At 39.7% G+C, this 20,197-nt stretch overlaps 1 protein-coding gene across 3 annotated transcripts in view; it reads left to right on the top strand.

Moving 5' to 3' along the window:
- The first annotated feature begins 1,837 nt into the window (after nucleotides 1–1,837).
- npdc1b (neural proliferation, differentiation and control, 1b) overlaps nucleotides 1,838–20,197 on the top strand; it is a 30,436-nt gene continuing 12,076 nt past the window's right edge. The window contains exons 1-2 of one of the 3 annotated variants that reach the window (XM_017451971.3): nucleotides 1,838–2,188; nucleotides 19,694–19,837. In XM_017451971.3, coding sequence (XP_017307460.1) covers nucleotides 2,101–2,188; nucleotides 19,694–19,837 — 232 coding nt within the window. In that variant the 5' untranslated portion in view covers nucleotides 1,838–2,100. Of the gene's footprint in view, nucleotides 2,189–19,690; nucleotides 19,838–20,197 lie in introns of all 3 variants that reach the window. The other 2 variants (XM_017451972.3, XM_017451970.3) reach the window with 2 other exon arrangements.

Here is a 20,197-nt window from a genome sequence, read left to right as displayed (position 1 = left end):
CAAATGAGACAATATATTTGGTCATTTATTTAATGAAGAAAATGATCCAATATTACATGTCTGTGAGTGGCAAAAGTATGTGAACCTTTGCTTTCAGTATCTGGTGTGAACTCCTTGTGCAGTAATAACTGCAACTAAACGTTTCTGGTAACTGTTGATCGGTCCTGCACATCGGCTTGGAGGAGTTTTAGCCTGTTCCTCAGTACAGAACAGCTTCAACTCTGGGATGTTGGTGGGTTTCTTCACATGAACTGTTGGATTAAGGTCAAGACTTTGACTTGGCCATTCCAAAACATTAACTTTATTCTTCTTTAACCATTCTTTGGTAGAATGACTTGTGTGCTTAAGGTGTCATTGTCTTGCTGCATGACTTACTTTCTCGAGATTCAGATCACAGACAGATGTCCTGATATTTTCCTTTAAAATTCGTCAGTCTATTTCAGAATTCATTGTTCCATCAATGATGGCAAGTCGTCCTGGCCAAGATGCAGCAAAACAGACCCAAACCATGATACTAACACCACCATGTTTCACAGATGGAATAAGGCTCTTATGCTGGAATGCAGTATTTTCCTTTCTCCAAACATAACGCTTCTCATTTAATCCAAAAAGTTCTGTTTTGGTCTCATCCTTCCACAAAACATATGATCTTTACCAAACCGTAGATGGTCGGCAATGTTCTTTTTAGAGAGCAGCAGTTTTCCTCTTGCAACCCTGCCATGCACACCATTGTTGTTCAGTGTTCTCCTGATGGTGGACTAATGAACATTAACATTAGCCAGTGTGAGAGAGTTCCTTTAGTTGTTTAGAAGTTACCATGTGTACACAATCTGTCAGACTGTGGATTGGTAGACTCCAAACTCTTTAGAGATGGTTTTGTAACCTTTTCCAGCATGATGAGCATCAACAACTCTTTTTCTGAGGTCCTCAGAACTCTCCTTTGTTTGTATCATGATACACTTCCACAAACATGTGTTGTGAAGATCAGACTCTGATAGATCCCTGTTCTTTAAACAAAACAGGGCTCTCACTCACTCACACATGAGTCTCATCCCACTGATTGAAAACACCTGAGTCTAATTTCACCTTCAAATGAACTGCTAATCCTAGAGGTTCACATACTTTTGCCACTCACATATCTGAAATATCGGATCATTTTCCTCAATAAATAAACGACCAAGTATAATATTTTTGTCTGATTTGGGTTCTCTTTATCTTTTTTTTTTAGGACTTTTATGCAAAAAATATAGAACATTCTAAAAGGTTCATAAACTTTCAAGCACCACTGTTTTTTTTTAAATATTATTTTTATTTATTTATTTATTTGTATGTTTGTTTGTTTGTAGGGGTTTTCCTTAATGGACTGAATCCCTGTATATTTATTTATTTATTTATTTATTTATTTGTAGGGTCTTTCCTTAATGGGCTGAATCCTTGTGTGTGTGTGTGTGTATATATATATGTATATATATATATATATATATATATATATATATATATATATATATATATATATATATATATATATATATATATATATATATATATATATATATATATATATATATATATATATATATATATATACATACATTATTTGTGTTTATTTATTTATTTATTTACTTACTTACTTATTTATTTGTAGGGTCTTTCCTTAATGGGCTGAATCCCAAACAACCATTTAGACCACTAGACCGCGTACAGCGCACGTGCAGTCGTTATATGAGCCATTATTTATTCCTTGGTAGTGAATTTAAAATGAGTGCTCAGGCGTTGTTTGGGACGCGGCCCCTGTGTGATGTGACGTGGCCCGGGCTGTGACGTGGAGGCAGGAGGTTTTTCCCCGCAGAGGGATCCGCCGCCGCCGCGCAGGTGGAAAAAAACAGCAGCAGCAGCAGCATCAGGAGGAGGAGCAGGAGGCTGACAAACAACACGAGCTGAGCATCACTTGCGGAGATGTTGCACTGATCGCTCACGTTTGTGGACGTCGAAAGAGCGCGTGTCTCCGTGATTATTCCTCCTCCTCAGGACGGAGGGGGGGATGTTAAAGCCGTTAAAACCCCTAAAGCCCTTCGAGCTCTCTGCGCTACTTCTAGAGGGATGCCTTCATCCAGGAGAGGAGAGGAGAGAAGAGTGTGGGCCGCGCTTCTTCTTCTAGCCACCATCACCATCAGTACCACTATGGCAGGTAAAACATGATGGACACTTTATTGATTCACCATAGTTCACCGCAGCTGATGTTTAAACTGCGGTGGTGTGTGTTGTTTAGTGATCAGTGTCAGATTTCTGAACAGTGAGGCGACTAATGTACAAAAATACATGGTGGGGAATGTTACATGTGCCGTCTCTGATCCATAAACACGGTCAAAATTGCAGTGATTTGGATGCGCAGTTGTGCCATACTCAATACCAGGAGTGCATACGTGTGATGCATGGACTACTGCAAGTCCTATCTTTGAGATACATGTCATTTTACATAGGCTATTATAGATCCTATCTTTGAGATACGTGTAATTTTACATAGGCTATTATAGATCCTATCTTTGAGATACGTGTAATTTTACATAGGCTGTTGTGAATCCTATCTGTTGTGTTACATAGTTTAATGTACATACTATCTGTAAAAGATGCATGTTGTGTTACATAGACTACTGTCAATCCTATCTTTGAGATACATGTCATTTTACATAGGCTACTGCAAGATGATGTTAGATACATCTTAGATGCATGTTGCATTACATAGACTAGTTTAAGTCTATGTATCATATTCATGTTGTGTTACAAACCCTATCTGTTCTGTTACATAGTATACTGCACGTACTATCCGTAAGAAACATATGTTACATGGACTACTGCAAGTCCTATCTTTGAGATACATGTTGTGTTACAAAGGCTAATTTAAGTCCTGTCCCTTAGATTCATGTTGTGTTATATAGACTAGTCCTATCTTTAAGATCTGCCATCAACTCTCCTTGCTTTTCTAAACCATTAGTTTAAATTAGATTGCATGGACATGCTAGGACAAGTGTATGCAGGCCGGATCCATTTGGCCAGGGTTAAAACTGATTATCAAGTCGTGTGTGACGCAAGCGTGGGAGATATGGACCCTCTGATCTGTCATCACCAGAAGCTCATAGCGACCATTATGGCTAACACACACACACACACACACACACACACACACACACAGTATTGCTTTCAGTATATCACTTTAACAATTCCTACTGTTTCTCAGAACTCAAAGCAATATTGTGATAATGTGCGCTTCCTGGCCTCCGTTTAGTGATACACACCGAATGAAACTGTCTCCTGAGAACATGATAACACAACCCTATAAATGTCCAATATCCAGCAAACACCTTGTAGTGTTGCTCTTTTAACCTCTTCACCAAATAGAAGCCAGTGCAGGATGACACCGAGCAACATGTCAGCAACACGTTCTTCCTGTCACTCAGGCATGCTCTGGAGATAGCAGCAGAATGCACGTTCCATGCACTGACCCATCGAATATCCACCACTGAAGCACACACACTTCTACAGTAGTGCTTGAAAATTTGTGAAGCTATTCTACAGAAGAACTTTCGATATGTCTGCATAAATATGACCTAACACAAGCCCTAAAAGTATATAAAGAGAACCCAATTAAACAAATGAGACAAAAATATTATACTCAGTCATTTATTTATTGAGGAAAATGATCCAGTATTACATGTCTGTGAGTGGCAAAAGTATGTGAAGCTTTGCTTTTAGTACCTGGTGTGACTCCCTTGTGCAGCAATAAATGCAACTAAACATTGTTTTCCTTTCTTGTTTAAATCAAAAATTCTGCTTTGGTCTCATCCGTCCACAAAACATTTTTCCAGTAGCCTTCTGGCTTGTCCACGTGATCAGCTAACAAACTGCAGAAGGGCAACAATGTTCTTTTTGGAGAGCAGTGGTTTTCTCGTTGCAACCCTGCCATGCACACCATTGTTGTTCAGTGTTCTCCCGATGGTGGACTCATGAACGTTAACATTAGCCAATGTGAGAGACGCCTTTACTTGCTTAGATGTTACCCTGGGTTCCTTTGTGTCCTCGTGGATTATTACCCATCTTGCTCTTGGAGTGATCTTTGTTGGTCTGCACTCCTGAGGAGGGTAACGATGGTCTTGAATTTCCTCTGTCTGACTGTGGATTGGTGGAGACCAAACTCTTTAGAGATGGTTTTGTAAACTTTTCCAGCATGATGCCTCAACAACTCTTTTTCTGAGGTCCTCAGAAATCTCCTTTGTTCATACCATGATACACTTCCACAAACATGTGTTGTGAAGATCAGACTCTGATAGATCCCTGTTCTTTAAATAAAACATTCACACCTGATTGTCACCCCACTGACTGAAAACACCAGATTCTAATTTCACCTTCCTTCAAATTAACTGCTAATCCTAGAGGTTCACATACTTTTGCCACTCACAGATATGAAATATTTGAGCATTTTCCTCAATAAATAAATGACCAAGTATAATATTTTTGTCTCATTTGTTTAATTGGGTTCTCTTGATCTACTGTTAGGACTTGAGGGGAAACTGGATGATTGCTTTAGGCCATATTTATGCAAATATCTAGAAAATTCTAAAGGGTTCACAAACTTTCAAGCACCACTGTACATTCTGAGTAATGACTTCTACTGACATTTATTTTACATCTGCTGTTATCATCGTTTGTATAATCAGCTCATTCAGTCTTATCTCTCTTACACTGCTGCTGATACTCAGAACTCAGCGGTGTTTACGTTTCCATGGCGCAGGTCCTGAGAGGGTGTTCTCGCTACCACCATGTTCTCTTGCCTATCAGGAGATCTTTACTTAAGTCATTGTTAGCATGCTGGAGTGTAAACAAAAAAAATCATATCTACGAATAGGTTGTTGATTTAGGAAAGTAGGTTTGGAAAGTTGAGATTGAGTGGACATACAGGTTTGTTCTTCATTTGCTTGTTTAATTGATAAAACTGTGACAATCAGAGGAAGTACAGCAACATCAGAACAGTTGCTCACTAACCCACAGGTAACCACTTCGGCTTGGCCAATCATAAACGTAGGATATTTTAGTTTTCTACGGGACGAAGTCAATAGTAAGCAACATGTCGTCAGTTTGCTACAGAAATCTCATCTTTCCATAAATAGACCGTTATTCAGTGTCCTCAGTGTGCCTCAAACAATTAACATCCCCAGTAACGTGAGTTATACATTTTTCTTATATTCTTTTATTTACAGTCAGACCAAGTTTTCACTAGAAATTGGTACTTTCCCGCGTACTTTCATAGAAAGAGCCGATTTACTGTGAATGAAAATAACTCACCACATACCATTTCTGTAGCATGCTGGCAGACACTGAAGGATATCTTGCTTACCTTTGTTTATCTTGTTCATATCTTGTTTACTGATGTGATGCCGTAAAATTTCCAGTGACTCTTTTGTGCTTTGAAAAAACTTGTTCTTTCATGGTGTTGAAAAGTTTGTTCTGCTATTGATAAACCTTCACATCAAACTGCAACCCTTGAGATCCTGAACCTTGTGGCCAGAAAAGCGTGCACAATATTCTCTCCATTGCCTGTGAAGCATGCGAGGCTGAGGCGTAGAGCTTGCTCTAGAGTCCTCATGCCACTGTTTGATGGCAGATTTCTTTGGGTTAACATTAATAAATCCCAAAGAAAAGAAAATCGGAAAGTCCTGCTGGTGTTAATGAACATTTTTTTTTTTTTTTTTAAGTCACAGTTCCTAGCTAGTCTCGTTCCAATATTAATACAACACCTGACACAAGCTGAAAGCTATCGGTGTAATTTAAGGTGCTCAAAACATTGTGTCTGTCCTGGATTCATTTCGTGACTGCTGCGAATTAAACACAGCAGCATGAAAAGCGGGTCACGATCAAAGCAGGAGCTCTGTAATCTGGATGTCGCAGAATGAAATGCGCGGAATATCGATAAATAGACAAATCCACTTTGAGCAGTTGCCATGGCATATAGCGAGCTGTGTGAGATGAACCATTGTGCAGAGGCCTGATAGATGAGTGGTCTGTTCCTCTGCTGTAGGAAAGCTGTGAAGTCAGTGATTAAGCCAGGTTTGGATAACCACTTTATACCACTTTCATGAAAGAGAACGTTATATGTAACCACAAGAAGATATCGATCATTGGGTTGGATTGAGGGCGTGGAGGATTGTGGTATGAAACCTAAGGAGAGTAATAGGAGTGTTTCGGATCTCCAGGCCAGTTACGACGCAGTTATCGGTAAAGACGTGAAATACTGGCACGGCAAAATTTGTTGCTGAATGCCTAGAAATTTGGAAGTCTTATTTTACACACCCAAACTGTTGTTCATTTTCCAGTCTAGCTAACTAGCTTATAATAGCACTGTTAGAGCACTGTTCTTCTCATTGTACTTGGCTTAAATACTGACATTCTACACCAATCAGCCATAACATTAAACCCACTGACAGGTGAAGTGAATAACACTGAATATGTCATTATAGTGGCACCTGTCTAAGGGTGGGATATATTAGGCAGCAAGTCAGCTCTCGAAGTTATTGTGCTGGAAGCAGAAAAAGTGAATGAGGTCAATAATTCCTCATTAGCAGTGGCCTCTTTCAGCAGGATATGGTAAATGGTAAAGGGTCTGCACTTATATAGCACTTTTTTAACCTTAGCAGTTCCAAAAGCGCTTTACACTGCGTCTCATTCACCCATTCACACACACACTCTCACACACCAATGGTAGCAGAGCTGCCATGCAAGGCGCTAACTTGCCATCGGGAGCAACTTGGGGTCCAGTGTCTTGCCCAAGGACACTTCGGTATGTGGAGTCACGTAGGCTGTGAATCAAACTGCCAACCCTACGATTAGTGAACAACCCGCTCTACCACCGAAACCACAGCCACCCCTAATGAGGATAATGCTCCCTGCCACACAGCAGAAATTGTTCAGGAACGGTTTGAGGAACGTGACAAAGAGTTCAAGGTGTTGGCCTTCAAATTCCCCAGATCTCGATCCGATCAGCATCTGTGGGATGTACTGGACAAACAAGTCCGATCCATGGAGGTCCCACCTCACAACTTACAGGACTTAAATGATCTGCTGCTAATGTCATGGTGCCAGATACCACAGCACGCCTTCAGAGGTCTAGTGGAGTCCATGCCCTGACGGGTCAGACCTGTTTTGGTGACACAAGGTGGACATACACGGTATTAGGCAGGTGGTTTTAATGTTATGGCTGATGAGTGTAAAAATCTTACTTTGGTTTAACTTTGTTATCATTACACTTATTTGAATCACGTTTTTTTTTTTCTTCTTTTTTTCTCAGACATGTGATACGATATGCTTGTTCAATTTGTTTCAACTATGTTGTTTTATCGTATTCCTTAAGATCTTTGGAGCAGTAAGAATAATTAAAATATGAACCAGCTCACCTGTTGGACTACTGATCAGAAGGTCATGAGTTCAAATCCCAGTACTACCAAGTGGCCACTGCTGGGCCCTTCAGCAAGGCCTTAAATGAGTTAAGTCGCTCTGGATAAGGGCATCTGCCAAATGCCATAAATGTAAATGTATTGCAAAAATTGACAGTCGCTAATTCATTTCAGTGCCGCACTCTGTGATCAGTAGCTAAAATATCAAAATACAAGACTGAATAATGAGTGAAGGCAAGTATATAATGAACAATCTCATTCAGGCAGCATTTAGGATCAAGAACTAATGAAACCCTCATTCTTACAGAAAATTCTGAATACAAGCTGAAGGTATGTATTTCAAAACCCAGCAAAATCTTCCCTCTGTGACATTCAAGCTCACATGTCATGGATTAAAGCTATTTTTGCAACTGCAACCCAAGAAGCGCTTGATAAAAAAAATTCCGTCCGTCACGCTGCACTCGTGTTATGAACCCCGTATACCCTCGCGAATGCTCGGCTGTTCTGTGTGTGATAATCCACATGTTGCGAGGTCACACGTAAGCTTCTCTAAAAGAGATGGTGGCACTGTGTCTGTGCCGAGTCACAGTGTCAAGGTTAGACAACAAGCTCTTGCGATTATCTGATTATCTATTGCGGTTTTCTTTCCATCCTTCTTTTTTTCTACCAGCATATATACGCTATACGCTGAAGACATTTGGTTTTGAGATCAAAAGATGGATATGAGACGACAGATGAGAGTTTCAGCTTTCAGTCAGCTTTCTATTTACATCTAGATGTGTTCAACAGCTTTTGTTTTTTCAAGTGATCACAAATATTGGAACAAGTGACTGACAGGTGTTGCCCAGGTGTGCCCTGTTAAATTGATTGTCGAAACAGTTAATAGATCTGAATGTCAACTCTTGGTTTGAGCTCTGGGTTTCGCCAATGAAGACTGCATTTGTTGTTAAACCAACATGAAGACCAGAGAACTGTCTATGGGATAAAAGCAAGCCATTTTTCAAGCTGAAAAAAGAGGGAAAAACAAAACCATTGCACATTGGTCATTGACATAGCCTATACAACAATTTGGAATGTCCTGAAAAAGAAACCACTGGTGTACTAACAACAATTCTGATCCTATCATCTCATATTCATCTTTTCATCTCAAACCTAAATGTCGTCAGTGTATAGCAAAAACAGAAGAATTGGCCTCGTCGTTCCGGTAATTTCGGAGAGGACTGTAGTGCTATTCGACAGAGCTGCAGTCCACTCATCCTCTATAATATTGTTTATACCAGTGCACTATTGACGTCTCAAATCTGATTGGTCAGAAGGCGTCGATTAATTTTCTGCACCAGCAGCTCGGACTGTTTGTAATTCAAACCTCAGGCTTATGAATGCGCTCCTTCTAGTACGTTATTGTTTCTATAGTAACAGCTCATTCGTAGGGACGTGTACGACGCTGCACATAATTAGACGGGTTAAAAACAATGTTGTTGTTTACGAAAGAAAGAGATGTTTCTTTAACATTTATGGAAGGAGTCCTCAGTGTCAACGCTTTGTAACAATCAGTACATCTTCTCTCTTTACATGACAAGCTGCGATTTTTTTTTTTGAGAAATAGACGCTGGTGAAGGAGTGACTGTTTATAGCTGCTATATCGAAGTGATAATACGAACTGGCTCGATTCTTGGATGTTCCATGAGATTAAACGTGACTCAATACAGAAAAAAAAAAGCATGACGTGTTGTTCGTTAATAAATTCAAAATGGTAATCATTGGATGCTTCATGTCAGGCTGCATCACACAAACCCAGTGTTGATTCTTTTCCAATGACAGCGTGTCCCATCATGTTTTATTCCTTATTATCCACATGACTCATATACAGCGTACGTGTACATGAGCCATGTGGATAATTTCACCACTAGTGTGTAGAAAGAAAAACTGTTTACTCAGAAAGAAAATGTTTATTCCTTTGATTTCCACTTTAGTCACCAGGCTGTTAGTTCTCTATTGAAATGAGACAAAAGTGCGACACTGACTGAGATGCAGCATTTCTGTGAAAAGGTTACAGCTGCCACTCATGTGATGCTTGATGCAAATGAATCATCTTGAGCACTCTCAAGTTCTTCTCTCTCTCTCTCTCTCTCTCTCTCTCTCTCTCTCTCTCTCTCTCTCTCTCTCTCTCGCTTGCTTTCTCGCATCGTTTTTTTTCTGCCCGTCCTGCTTTTTTCTGTCATTATGATGCTGGCTGTGATTTTGCACCATTATCTTTCTGTCACTTCTTTCAAGTTCAAACAAAATGCTGCTGCTGTTGGGTTTTTGTTGTTGTTGTTTTTATTGAATTTTTTTTTTTTAGATGTGAGAAACATTTCGCGTAGCCTTTTGTCAGCTTTTGTATCGCATCATAAATTGCATAAATGGATAAAGGTATCTTTGATTTCCGTTTTCTCTCACAGAAATGACAGTGCTTAGCATATGTGTGGCGGCTCGTATAAACCCAGTCGGCTGTTGATGCGGATCATTTCTGGAACAGAGCAAAAAACAACTTGAAACATCGAGTTTTGAACAACAATGTGTTTTTCTCTCTATAAAAACTTTGACATCCGTACTTGCAGTAAACATTCATATATTTTACCAGAATTATCCATCCATCCATCTTCTATACCGCTTACTCCTTTTCAGGGTCACGGGGGAACCTGAAGCCTGTCCCAAGGAGCATCGGGCACGAGGCGGGGTACACCCTGCACAGGGTGCCAATCCATCGCAGGGCACACTCACATACACATTCACACACCCATTCATACACTACGGACACTTCAGACACGCCAATCAGCCTACCATGCATGTCTTTGGACTGGGGGAGGAAACCGGAGTACCCAGAGGAAACCCCTGCAGCACGGGGAGAACATGCAAACTCCGCACACAGGGAATCAAACCCCCGACCCTGGAGGTGTGAGGATACCGTGCTAACCACTAAGCCACCGTGCATTATTATTAATAGGCAATTTCAGCTCTGATGTTAGCATAAACAGAAACTAGTTGAATGAAGAGATGATGATGATGAGGCTCGTGTTTAAACGCTACGAGAGACTTTTATCTCAGGTGATGAAACAGAGACTGATGTGGATGATGCTAATAATCAACTTGAGAATTCTTTCCCCTTGTAATTTTGTAAAATCTGGCAGTAATGGGTTTATTTTTAATAAGTTCAGGGTGTCCGAAAAGTCTCCATATGTACGAGGCGATGTTTGCAAGCACCACGCCGTGTCGACACGTCGTGTCTTCGTCAGTGGATGTCCACTTCTCGGTCGGTCCGCAACACTTCCAGTCTTTTTGCATGTGTTAATAAGTTTGGTAACAGTGTCGTGTGTGTGTGTGATGATGTGCTTGCAGTGTTTCCTGTTAAAGTCCATCGCATCCTTGCGACAGCTTCCCGATCCAGCCTTGAGAAGGATTTCAATACGTTCTTCTTTTGTCAAAGGCGTTCTTAAAGGCTATTGGGGAAAAATATAATATAAACTAAGTATGGAATTTTTGGAAGACTTTTTGCTAAAAAAGTGTTCATTTCCCATATGTATGGGGACTTTTGGGACACGTTGTAGATCAGGCTATAAATGTAGAGGTAAGCACAGGGTCTTTGTGGAATCCAACTTGAAAATCTTGAGAATGTGATATATATTTTTTCCTTTTCTTCAGATTTTAAAATGCTAGAACTTTTCTTCTGATTAAGAAGAACATACAGACAGTTTGTCAGTCCAGGAAAGATTATAGATGTCAGACTTCTATAGTATAAAATGTACAATTCTAACGGGTTCTAGTTTATCCCTTGCCAATTTGACTATAATGGAGGAGAATGTCTGACAGGGAGCTTGTGCTATGTAAATGTGATTTCTCTCATAAGCAATGATCCATGCTGTGTGGTTTTAAAAGAGAGCTGCACAGAGTGCAAAACTAATTCTAATGAGAATCTTGTTGATATTAAAGCAAAGATAAACTTAATTTAACTTCAAATAATGAAATTATTTTATGCAATCAATTTTTATGAAAGGTGCCAAAAATTCTGCACTGTATATTACAATATATTTAAAATACATTCATGGGAAATGTACATTAACGTGTAGAAGTAATTACATTGCATAGTATTTTCATAGTATTACTTTCCTGTAATAATTCATGCATGTTTTTCAGTTTCGCCCATAAAGTCTTAGGAAGATTAAAGGTAATAATGTGTTCTCATGACTCATCGTTCCATCTTAAGTCCTCAGAATTCTTCATGCAGAGGCGACACTTGGCTGGTTTCCATGAACAATATTATACAATAGTGTATTATATATCACTGTATCGTGCACATGGTCGGCTGGACTATTCACGCTATGCAGGCGTTGCCGAGGCCAGTTTATTTATCATCAGGTCATCAAGATAGATGACTTCGAGGAGCTGCATGCTTTTTTCTGTAGAAATGGAACTTGTCATGAAATATTAATAGCGCCACCTGGAGTACTGGAGCACCCGTATATGATAGTCAGTATGAAATCGAAGAGAGAAGGTGGTTTCACCTTTGCCCAACCCTTGTAGATGTCTTCTCCGCATTAAGTATGCTGAACCCTGTAGGAACACCAAAGAAAGAAGTGGTTAATGTTTAAAAATCGATCAATTCATAGCTTACTCCTATATAGGACTTGAATATGTAACAGTATCTTTCTGGATGCGATTTGTTTGCATGTACATGTCATACAACTACTCGGTGCTTTGGCTGCTGCACCTTTTCAGACAGTAAACAATCATAAGCAGATATCCTGATGGCAAAAGGTTAATCATATTCAAATTTAGAAGCCCCGATTCCCATTTAAGATCTGTTTCTTTATAAGGAAGCACTTGAGAGTGTCAGCTCCTGGCTAAATTGGAACCCTGACAGACTATTCACTCCCATTGTGATTAACAAGATAAATGGGTTCGTGCATTGCAAAATACCAAGCGGATCAGGAAGCAGACACAAATATGAGCGGGTGACGAGGCTGAAATAGTTCGCGTTGCTATTTTTCACATTGATCGGTATTCCTGGTGACAGCTCCTGCTCTGGACCTGCTATTTTAGGCTCCTGAATTTTTTGTTAGATGTTCTTTTTCTGTTCTCTGGGAGGTGCGATGAACGTGTACGCACATCCTGATGGGATTTGTAGACTCTTTAACAGAAAGACTGGCTATACTGTTAAAGACTGGCTTTATTAGAAAAGACTAAAGTTAATTAGGCAGGTGACAGGTATTTTACACTAGGGGGATGAACCGACCCATATCGTGATTCATTGCTCATTTCCCATTACTGAAAAAGCAATGTTTTATATTGAGCTATGACATCATGCACCAATTTTTGTCTCAGGCATAATTTCTATTAGCGTAATTAAGATATTGCTTGTACCACTGAAGCACATGATTATATTTTATATTAAACGATGATGTTTTTGGCTTTTCTCTCTCTCTCTCTCTCTCTCTCTCTCTTGCTCTCTCTCAAACACAATTTGTTTCCATAAACCATTTGTGTTCAGTCATAGGCAGGCAGATTGAACGGAGAAACAAATATTCGACTCTGTCTCAGAATGTTCAACATGGAGCACATCTGTAGAAAGTAACTCAACAGCTGATAAGAATGCATGGGGTTATTTATTTCTCATTCATACTTCATTTATTCATCCTCTTTTGGTATATAGACATGCTGTGATCTTCCATTCCTTACCAAAACCTAATGCAGCAAATAAGCTAAATAAAAATAAGGCTTTGAATTGAGTCAGTTAGAGAGGAGATCATTCTTTTTCCTTTGATCAGAGATCATCAAAGGTTTTTATTAGGTGACTTGCAGACCCCCTATGGGTAGATCAGAGTGAATGGGTAGTCACAGTGAAGGAAGAGTGACTCATGGGAACAGAAAGTCCATTCTTCCTGCTCCTTGTGCTCCTGTAAGGCTAGGTTTGTACTTGATTTTAACTATGTGTACACAAGATGGTGGCCTCACGTATTCATCACTTGCTGTGTTGATTGTGCATCTGCTGCAAACAGTATACCATGTTGTAAAGCAATGTCTGCAGCAGACTGAAATAACTAGAGTTGTGTCTCAAATCAGATATTTATCTGGAACCTTTTTCAAGTATTAACACTAACCAATTTCGCTAATATGATTGGTGTTTGAAATTTGATCAAATTCTCACGTAATCAACAATCACAATGACACCAGCACATTTAAAGGTAAACTAACAGACCTCTTTGGTGTGTTTATCATCTCCATGTTGCTACACCGAAATAACTATGGCAAGAAATCGCTTGCAACTTTACATGTTGACATGGAAACCTGTCAAACAGTGATGTTTTGGCTCTGGTGTGCCCTCTAGAGAATTTTGCTTTTGCCTCTCCGGATGTACGTTAGGTACACTACATGGCTAAATGTTTGTAGACACCTGACCATAACACCCATACGTCGGCCTTCCCTAAACTGTTGCCACAAAGTTAGAAGCACACAGTTGTATAAGATGTATTTGTATGCTGTTGTATTACAATTTCCCTTCACTGGAACTAAGAGGCCTGAACCTGTTCCAGCATGACAATGCTCCTGTGCACAAAGCAAGCTCCATGAAGACATGGTTTGAGAAGGTTGGAGTGGAAGAACTCGAGTGTCCTGCAGAGTCCTGACCTCTACCCTAAACACTTTCCGGATGAACTGGAACGCTGACTGCATCCCAGACCCCTTTGCCCAACATTACTGTCTGACCTCACTAATGGTTTTGTGGCTGAATGATCACAATTCCCCACAGCCATGCTCCAAAATCTAGTGGAAAGCCTTCCCAGAAGACTGGAGCTTGTCATGAGGGGACTAAATCTGGAATGGGATGTTCAACATGCACATATGAGTGTGATGGTCAAGTGCCCACATACTTTTGGCCATGTAGTGTATGTAGGCGAGTCATTTGTGTTGTCACTGTGTCCACACATTCACACGTATATAACAGGATATAAAAATCCAGTTTGGTCTGACCAAAACACAATTGGTAGACCTTCTTTGCCAGCTGGTAATTGCTAGTCAGACAGCTTAGCCAAGTTGTTTGGCCTGATGTAGGGGTTAAATTATGTGACTCTACGCACTTACGATATATAATCTCAGTTTGGATACAAATACATACTGACCCTGACTGTATTTTCCAGCATTGTTGTAACATCACTAAATTGTGTTGTGTTCTCAAAAGGATTAGATTAGATTAGCATGTTAAGTGTCAGACTTTCAATCTACCAACAATGACTATGAAACAGGCTAAACATGTCTAACAACTTGAAAATCTCAGCCTGTATTTTGAGACCTGGTATCTGATCAGACCAAGTTGGAAGTCCATACTATTTATTATTGTGTAACAGTGAATACCCTAGAAAGTGTACATACCACAAATGGCCCATGGCTCTGACTCGGATAAGGTGCATGCTGTGACCACCATGGCTAGGTCACCTTGAGTTTCAACTGTACCTCGGCCAGGCAGAGACGGTCTCTGGCTCATCTGACCTTTTCTGGAGCTAATGTGTGTGTGGGTGGGTGGCTGCATGTGTTTAACTGAGTGTTATGCTTAGGAGCTGTCTGACCTGCTTGGTCAACAGGAAGTTACATTAGAGCCCTTGTCTAGCATTACAGGTTGAGCTAAACTGAATTTTAAAAAAAAATCCAGACAAAAGTGTGGCTGAACCTGCGCTAAAGCAGTCACAGCTCTTGATAGATGTATAAACATGTCTACACTACCAGTCTTTCATTGTAAGATATTCTGCATTCTTGTGCAGTGTGAAAACACTCATCATTCTCACTGCAAGTATTAGCTCAGCTAGCTAATGTCAGCTAAAACATGCTAATCATCCATGACCAGATTTTAACAGCCTCGACAGTTAATGGAAATGTTGGAAACAGAAATATCATGCATAAACACGTTGCATTGTTACATAGCCAACGCTAATCACTCCTAGTTGTGAAGGAATTTTTCCATGAGGACTTTTATGTCCCTTAATTAGCTTGAACACTCTTGTTGCTAAGTCTCTGTCAACAGTCCTGGACATGTACTTCAGCTTCACTTAGCAATAATGAAATAAAAAATCTTTTGCTCACAAGCTGATGTGATAAGGTCAGTGTTCCTGAGGTAAATAATTGACACTTGGATATTGTGGAAAATATTTTTAGTCATTTAAAACATGGTGTTAGCAGGTGTTAGCAGACCATTAAATAAGCTAGCTAGCATAGAAATACATTAGCTATGCATAATTATAGCCACGACTGACATGAAATATTATATAATTCTAGCTGGCTAGCGTTATTGAGGGGTTATAACTGGAGTAAAGGGCTAAATAGCTAGCTTAACAGTTAGCTCTGTAGCTAATTTAGTTTTTACATTTTTACCGAGAAGCTACAGTATAACATTACATGGGGTTGTCAAGGATTTGTTTATAAGGATGACTAGATGCCCATTTAGTACATTGTATGCCATCTCATCTCTCGAATACATATTTGATGGAGGATATGGATTTACTTTTCAGTAATCAGATCACATCATGTGCCTGGAAGCTGAGTATCTGATCATGAGTATACACTTTCAGGGCAGATGATGTCTGATCAAACCTAAAAAACTACACAGATTTTCGGTTCACCTAAACACTATTATATCCTTTTTGAGAAACTAGCCACTGTTTTGAGGCGAGTTTGTGAGGATTTCAGAACTCTGTATGCATTATGGCAATTGCTGGGGTTTTTCTTTTATACCGCAGCGCTGATTGATCAGATTAATTGATTAATTTTCTATAACAGCTCTGACTGACTGTAATAATGCAAACTGTAATTCAAATTACAGCTTTATATTAATATGCTTGTTCTAATACCTTATCATTTCTATAGTAACAGCTCATTCAAATGGTGCATAGTCTACAAAAAAGATGAATCTATTTTTATCAGCTGTTTATTATTATTGAGTCACTGTATACTGATTGGTAATTTGATCAAAATAGGCCTACGTAATAGAAAAAAAAACGATTTGGTGAAGATTTCTGTGAGGAGACATTTATTTGACATTTATTTATTTTACCTAACCCTTGGCTTGCATTATGCTGTGCATCCCCAGGTAAAAAGCAACAACATTTGTTGTAATTTGGAAATTTGAATATCGAAATTTTTTTTTCGACAGTTCATTCTACAGTATTGATTTTTCCCAGTTCAATTCAATTCAGTTTTATTTGTATACCGCTTTTAACAATGGACATTGTCCCAAAGCAGCTTTACAGAAATAAATAAGTTCAGGATATAGATTTTACATGTATGAATTTATCCGTAATGAGCTAATGAGCAAGCATAATTTTGTAACGCGTGTCGTTTCAGTGAAAATGGCACTTTTTGTTGTTTTGAGCATTGGTACATGTTTTGTGAATCGCTGTAATAATTTTTTTGTGTGTTAAGACATCAGTGCCTGTATATCTGCTTACCTTGTAAATGTACATAATGTACATAATGAATATTTTATTGTGTCCGATATCATATATTTAAACCCTTTGGCTCTGAGTGGGTCTTTACAATAATTCATATATAGTGCAGTAATAATTTAATATAATCCAAATGAAATCCATTATTCAGTCCATGATAATTATAACTGGTTGATTGATTGATTATAACTGTGATGTGTGATAACTACTAAAAAATACAAAAACGAAAATAAAGCTCATTTTTCTATTTTATAGTTAAAATGTAGACAGGGGCTTGGAAAACTTTTTTTTTCCGTCTTCATTAGGACACTAAATTTGGTCTTTTCTTCCCTGTTTAATGCCAATCTGTCCCAAAAACATCTGCACCCCCAGCACTCTGGTGACTCACCCCTGATGATGTCACACGCTCTCAGTTGCCATGGCAGTCGTTATGGCAACTGCAGCCAAGACACTGGAGGTGAAAGCCATTCACAGGTGCAAGTCAAGGGTTAATATCGATACCTCGGCTAATGCTAATTATGCGCTTCGCTCTGCATGCAAGCAGCAGCTTTTACTGCATGTTCAACTTTCACACACTCCTCCACACTCCGTGCACCGTCTTGGTTAGATGTTTTGCTCGGTGAAGAAGTGTAAGAAAAACACTCAGCTCGTGGCTTGGAGATCGCATGCCAGCTGGTTGCTGGCAGATCTCTCCCTCCCACTTGCCCAGCGTGGAGACTAGTGGAACTAGTCCTGTGTTTCTGTCTCTGAGACATGATATTTCATCAGAGGGTGTTTTTTCGCACTGGCCTGCTGTGTTATCTGCACTCCCACCTGTTCACACATGGTGCACGGTGGCGAGGTGACAGCACCGTGACCACTGTCACAGATCGCTGCTTTGATGGCAAGATGACTCAGTGCTTCTTTGTGTCCTTCAGAAAGATGCTGTTTGGCGGAAAAGTCTGCTGTGATGTATTTTAATCTTACCTGTGGGGTTTGGGTTTGTTCCTGTTCCGATGTGACTAGTCATGAAGTCACCTAGCAGTGAATCAGTGATGTTAAATCCGTATTAAACAGCTGGTTGCAAAACTGTGTGCCCTCCATGGTCAATGAATGAAAGTCTTGGTAGATGTCAGCCAATAAAATAATATTTGTGTTATATTACAGTAGAGGGATGAATAGTAGTTAAATAACTCAATGTTTTTCTAACAGAAAAATGGAACATCTATTGGTTAAAAAAAATCCATGCCTTTCATTTATGTTTGTTTTTTTATTTGTATTTTTTAATTGTTTATTTTACTATATGACTAAATATTATATTTCTAAATACTAAGTTTCCTAAAATTAAGTTAAAACACATTTAGTTTTAGTACTTTTTTTAAAATTAACAATAAAAATTGCTAAGGGGGGATGGTGGCTTAGTGGTTAGCACTGGTTAGCCTCACACCCTTGGGGTTGGGGGTTCAAATCCCACCTCCACCCTTCATGCACAGAGCTTGCATGTTCTCCCCATGCTCCAGATGTTTCCTCTGGGTTCTCCAGTTTCCTCCCCCAGTCCAAAGGCATACGTTGATTAATCTGATTAGCATTTCCAATTAGCATAGGCTGATTAGCATTTCCAGATTGTTCGTAGTGTGCAAATGTGTGTGTATTTGTGCCCTGCGGTATGCCCCAAGTTTCCTGGGACAGGCTCCAAGCTCCCCCGTGACCCTGCATAGGATAAGTGGTACAGAAAATGGATGGATGGAATTTATATCGTCTTTGCATGTTCATTCATTTGTCTTTGGTAAGCGCTTTATCCTGGTCTGGATTATGGAGTCGGAGCCTATCCTGGCAACACTGGGTGCAAGGCGGGAATACTCCCTGGATGGGACACCAGTCTATCGTAGGGCATCATAAACACTCATTCACCTAGATGTAAATTAGAGTCATTTATCAGCCTACTGAAATGTTTCTGGGAGGCGAAACTGGAAAACCCTGAGGAAGCCCATGCTTAGTGAGGAAAGAAAGAGAACATGTGGAAAAGCCTGAGCTCAGGCTCAAACCAAGGACCCTGGAGCTATGAGAGGAAAACACAACCCACTGCACCACTGTGCTTTGCATGTGATGTTCAAAACATTTCAGAATGTTGTTTACTGTAGCTTTAATTATAGTAAAACCCAGTCGGCATTATAAACAAAATCTACAAACAATTAAAAAAGCGTGTGTTCTGAACAGTTAATGCAAGCAACTGAATTATTGATGCGCTACACGGCACACAGCTGGCCTGTTTTCGGGTTTCCATCTGCTCCTGAATTGGTGTTGAATTTAAAATAAGACCTTTTCTTTAACGTAACAGCTGCTCTGCATTGTACTAGCTCAGTTTACACATCTAAACGATCTTTTTAGTGGTAATATTTTTTATGTTTTGTGACGGCTAACTTGCTGCATCATGCATTTGTTCCCTAGGACGTTCTGTATTTATTAATCATAGTGAAGTCACGTAAAGTGTTTGGTCATTTACAGTCATAGCAGTGTAAAGTCATTGTTTATTTTCTCCAGATTTGCGAGAACAGTGTACATTCGAGAAGCTGTAAATATACGTTGCGTCACGTAATAGATGTAGTAAGCATTTACAGCTAGTCAGTAAAGTCAATTGATTTTCCTTGTCTACTTTTATTGCATAATGAATAGAATCTATAATCTTCGGCTACTTAAGGTACTAAGAAGTCTGCCTCATTGTTTTTTGCTTCATTGACTGACAGCTAAAAGTTATATTTATATGGATCTGTGTGTGTGTGTGTGTGTGTGTGTGTGTCTCAGCAGTGGGCCAGTGCCCCCGCAGCCTGGACTGTGCCCGTGAAGGACGTCATTTTTGCCAGCCTGGTTCATCCCACTGCGGCCCCTGCCTGTCTCCGCTCACCGAGAACAAGCGAGGGAAGTGTGTGGTCAGGAGACGGAACCACATCAGTAAGTAACTGTAGAAGTCCACATCAGTGTGTTTTTCGAAGGTTTTCACTCACCCAGGTCTTAGCCTTGAATACATTTCACATCCTTGGAATGGATGAAGCCCCTGGAATACATTTAGTTGCCTTACCTTACTACACCTATTACTACAATTAGACATGTCAAAGCCATATCTGTGACCAGGAGGATGAGAGTGGAGGCGTCTCTATTAAAGAGCATACTAACATGATATATATTTAGGGAAGTCCAGTGCTAGTAATCATCTTTAAAGGAGCAGACGGTCCAAAAATTGTTAAAAACATAACCTACTTAGTCCTTAACTTTTTTCCAGAGGCCAAAACATTTGGGAGTTCCCGTGTTCAG

Source organism: Ictalurus punctatus, chromosome 22 (assembly GCF_001660625.3).
Source record: "Ictalurus punctatus breed USDA103 chromosome 22, Coco_2.0, whole genome shotgun sequence".
In the NCBI taxonomy this organism is placed as follows: Eukaryota; Metazoa; Chordata; class Actinopteri; order Siluriformes; family Ictaluridae; genus Ictalurus; species Ictalurus punctatus.
The sequence above is the reverse complement of the archived record's forward strand: the minus strand, read 5'-3'. Positions and strand labels throughout refer to the sequence as shown.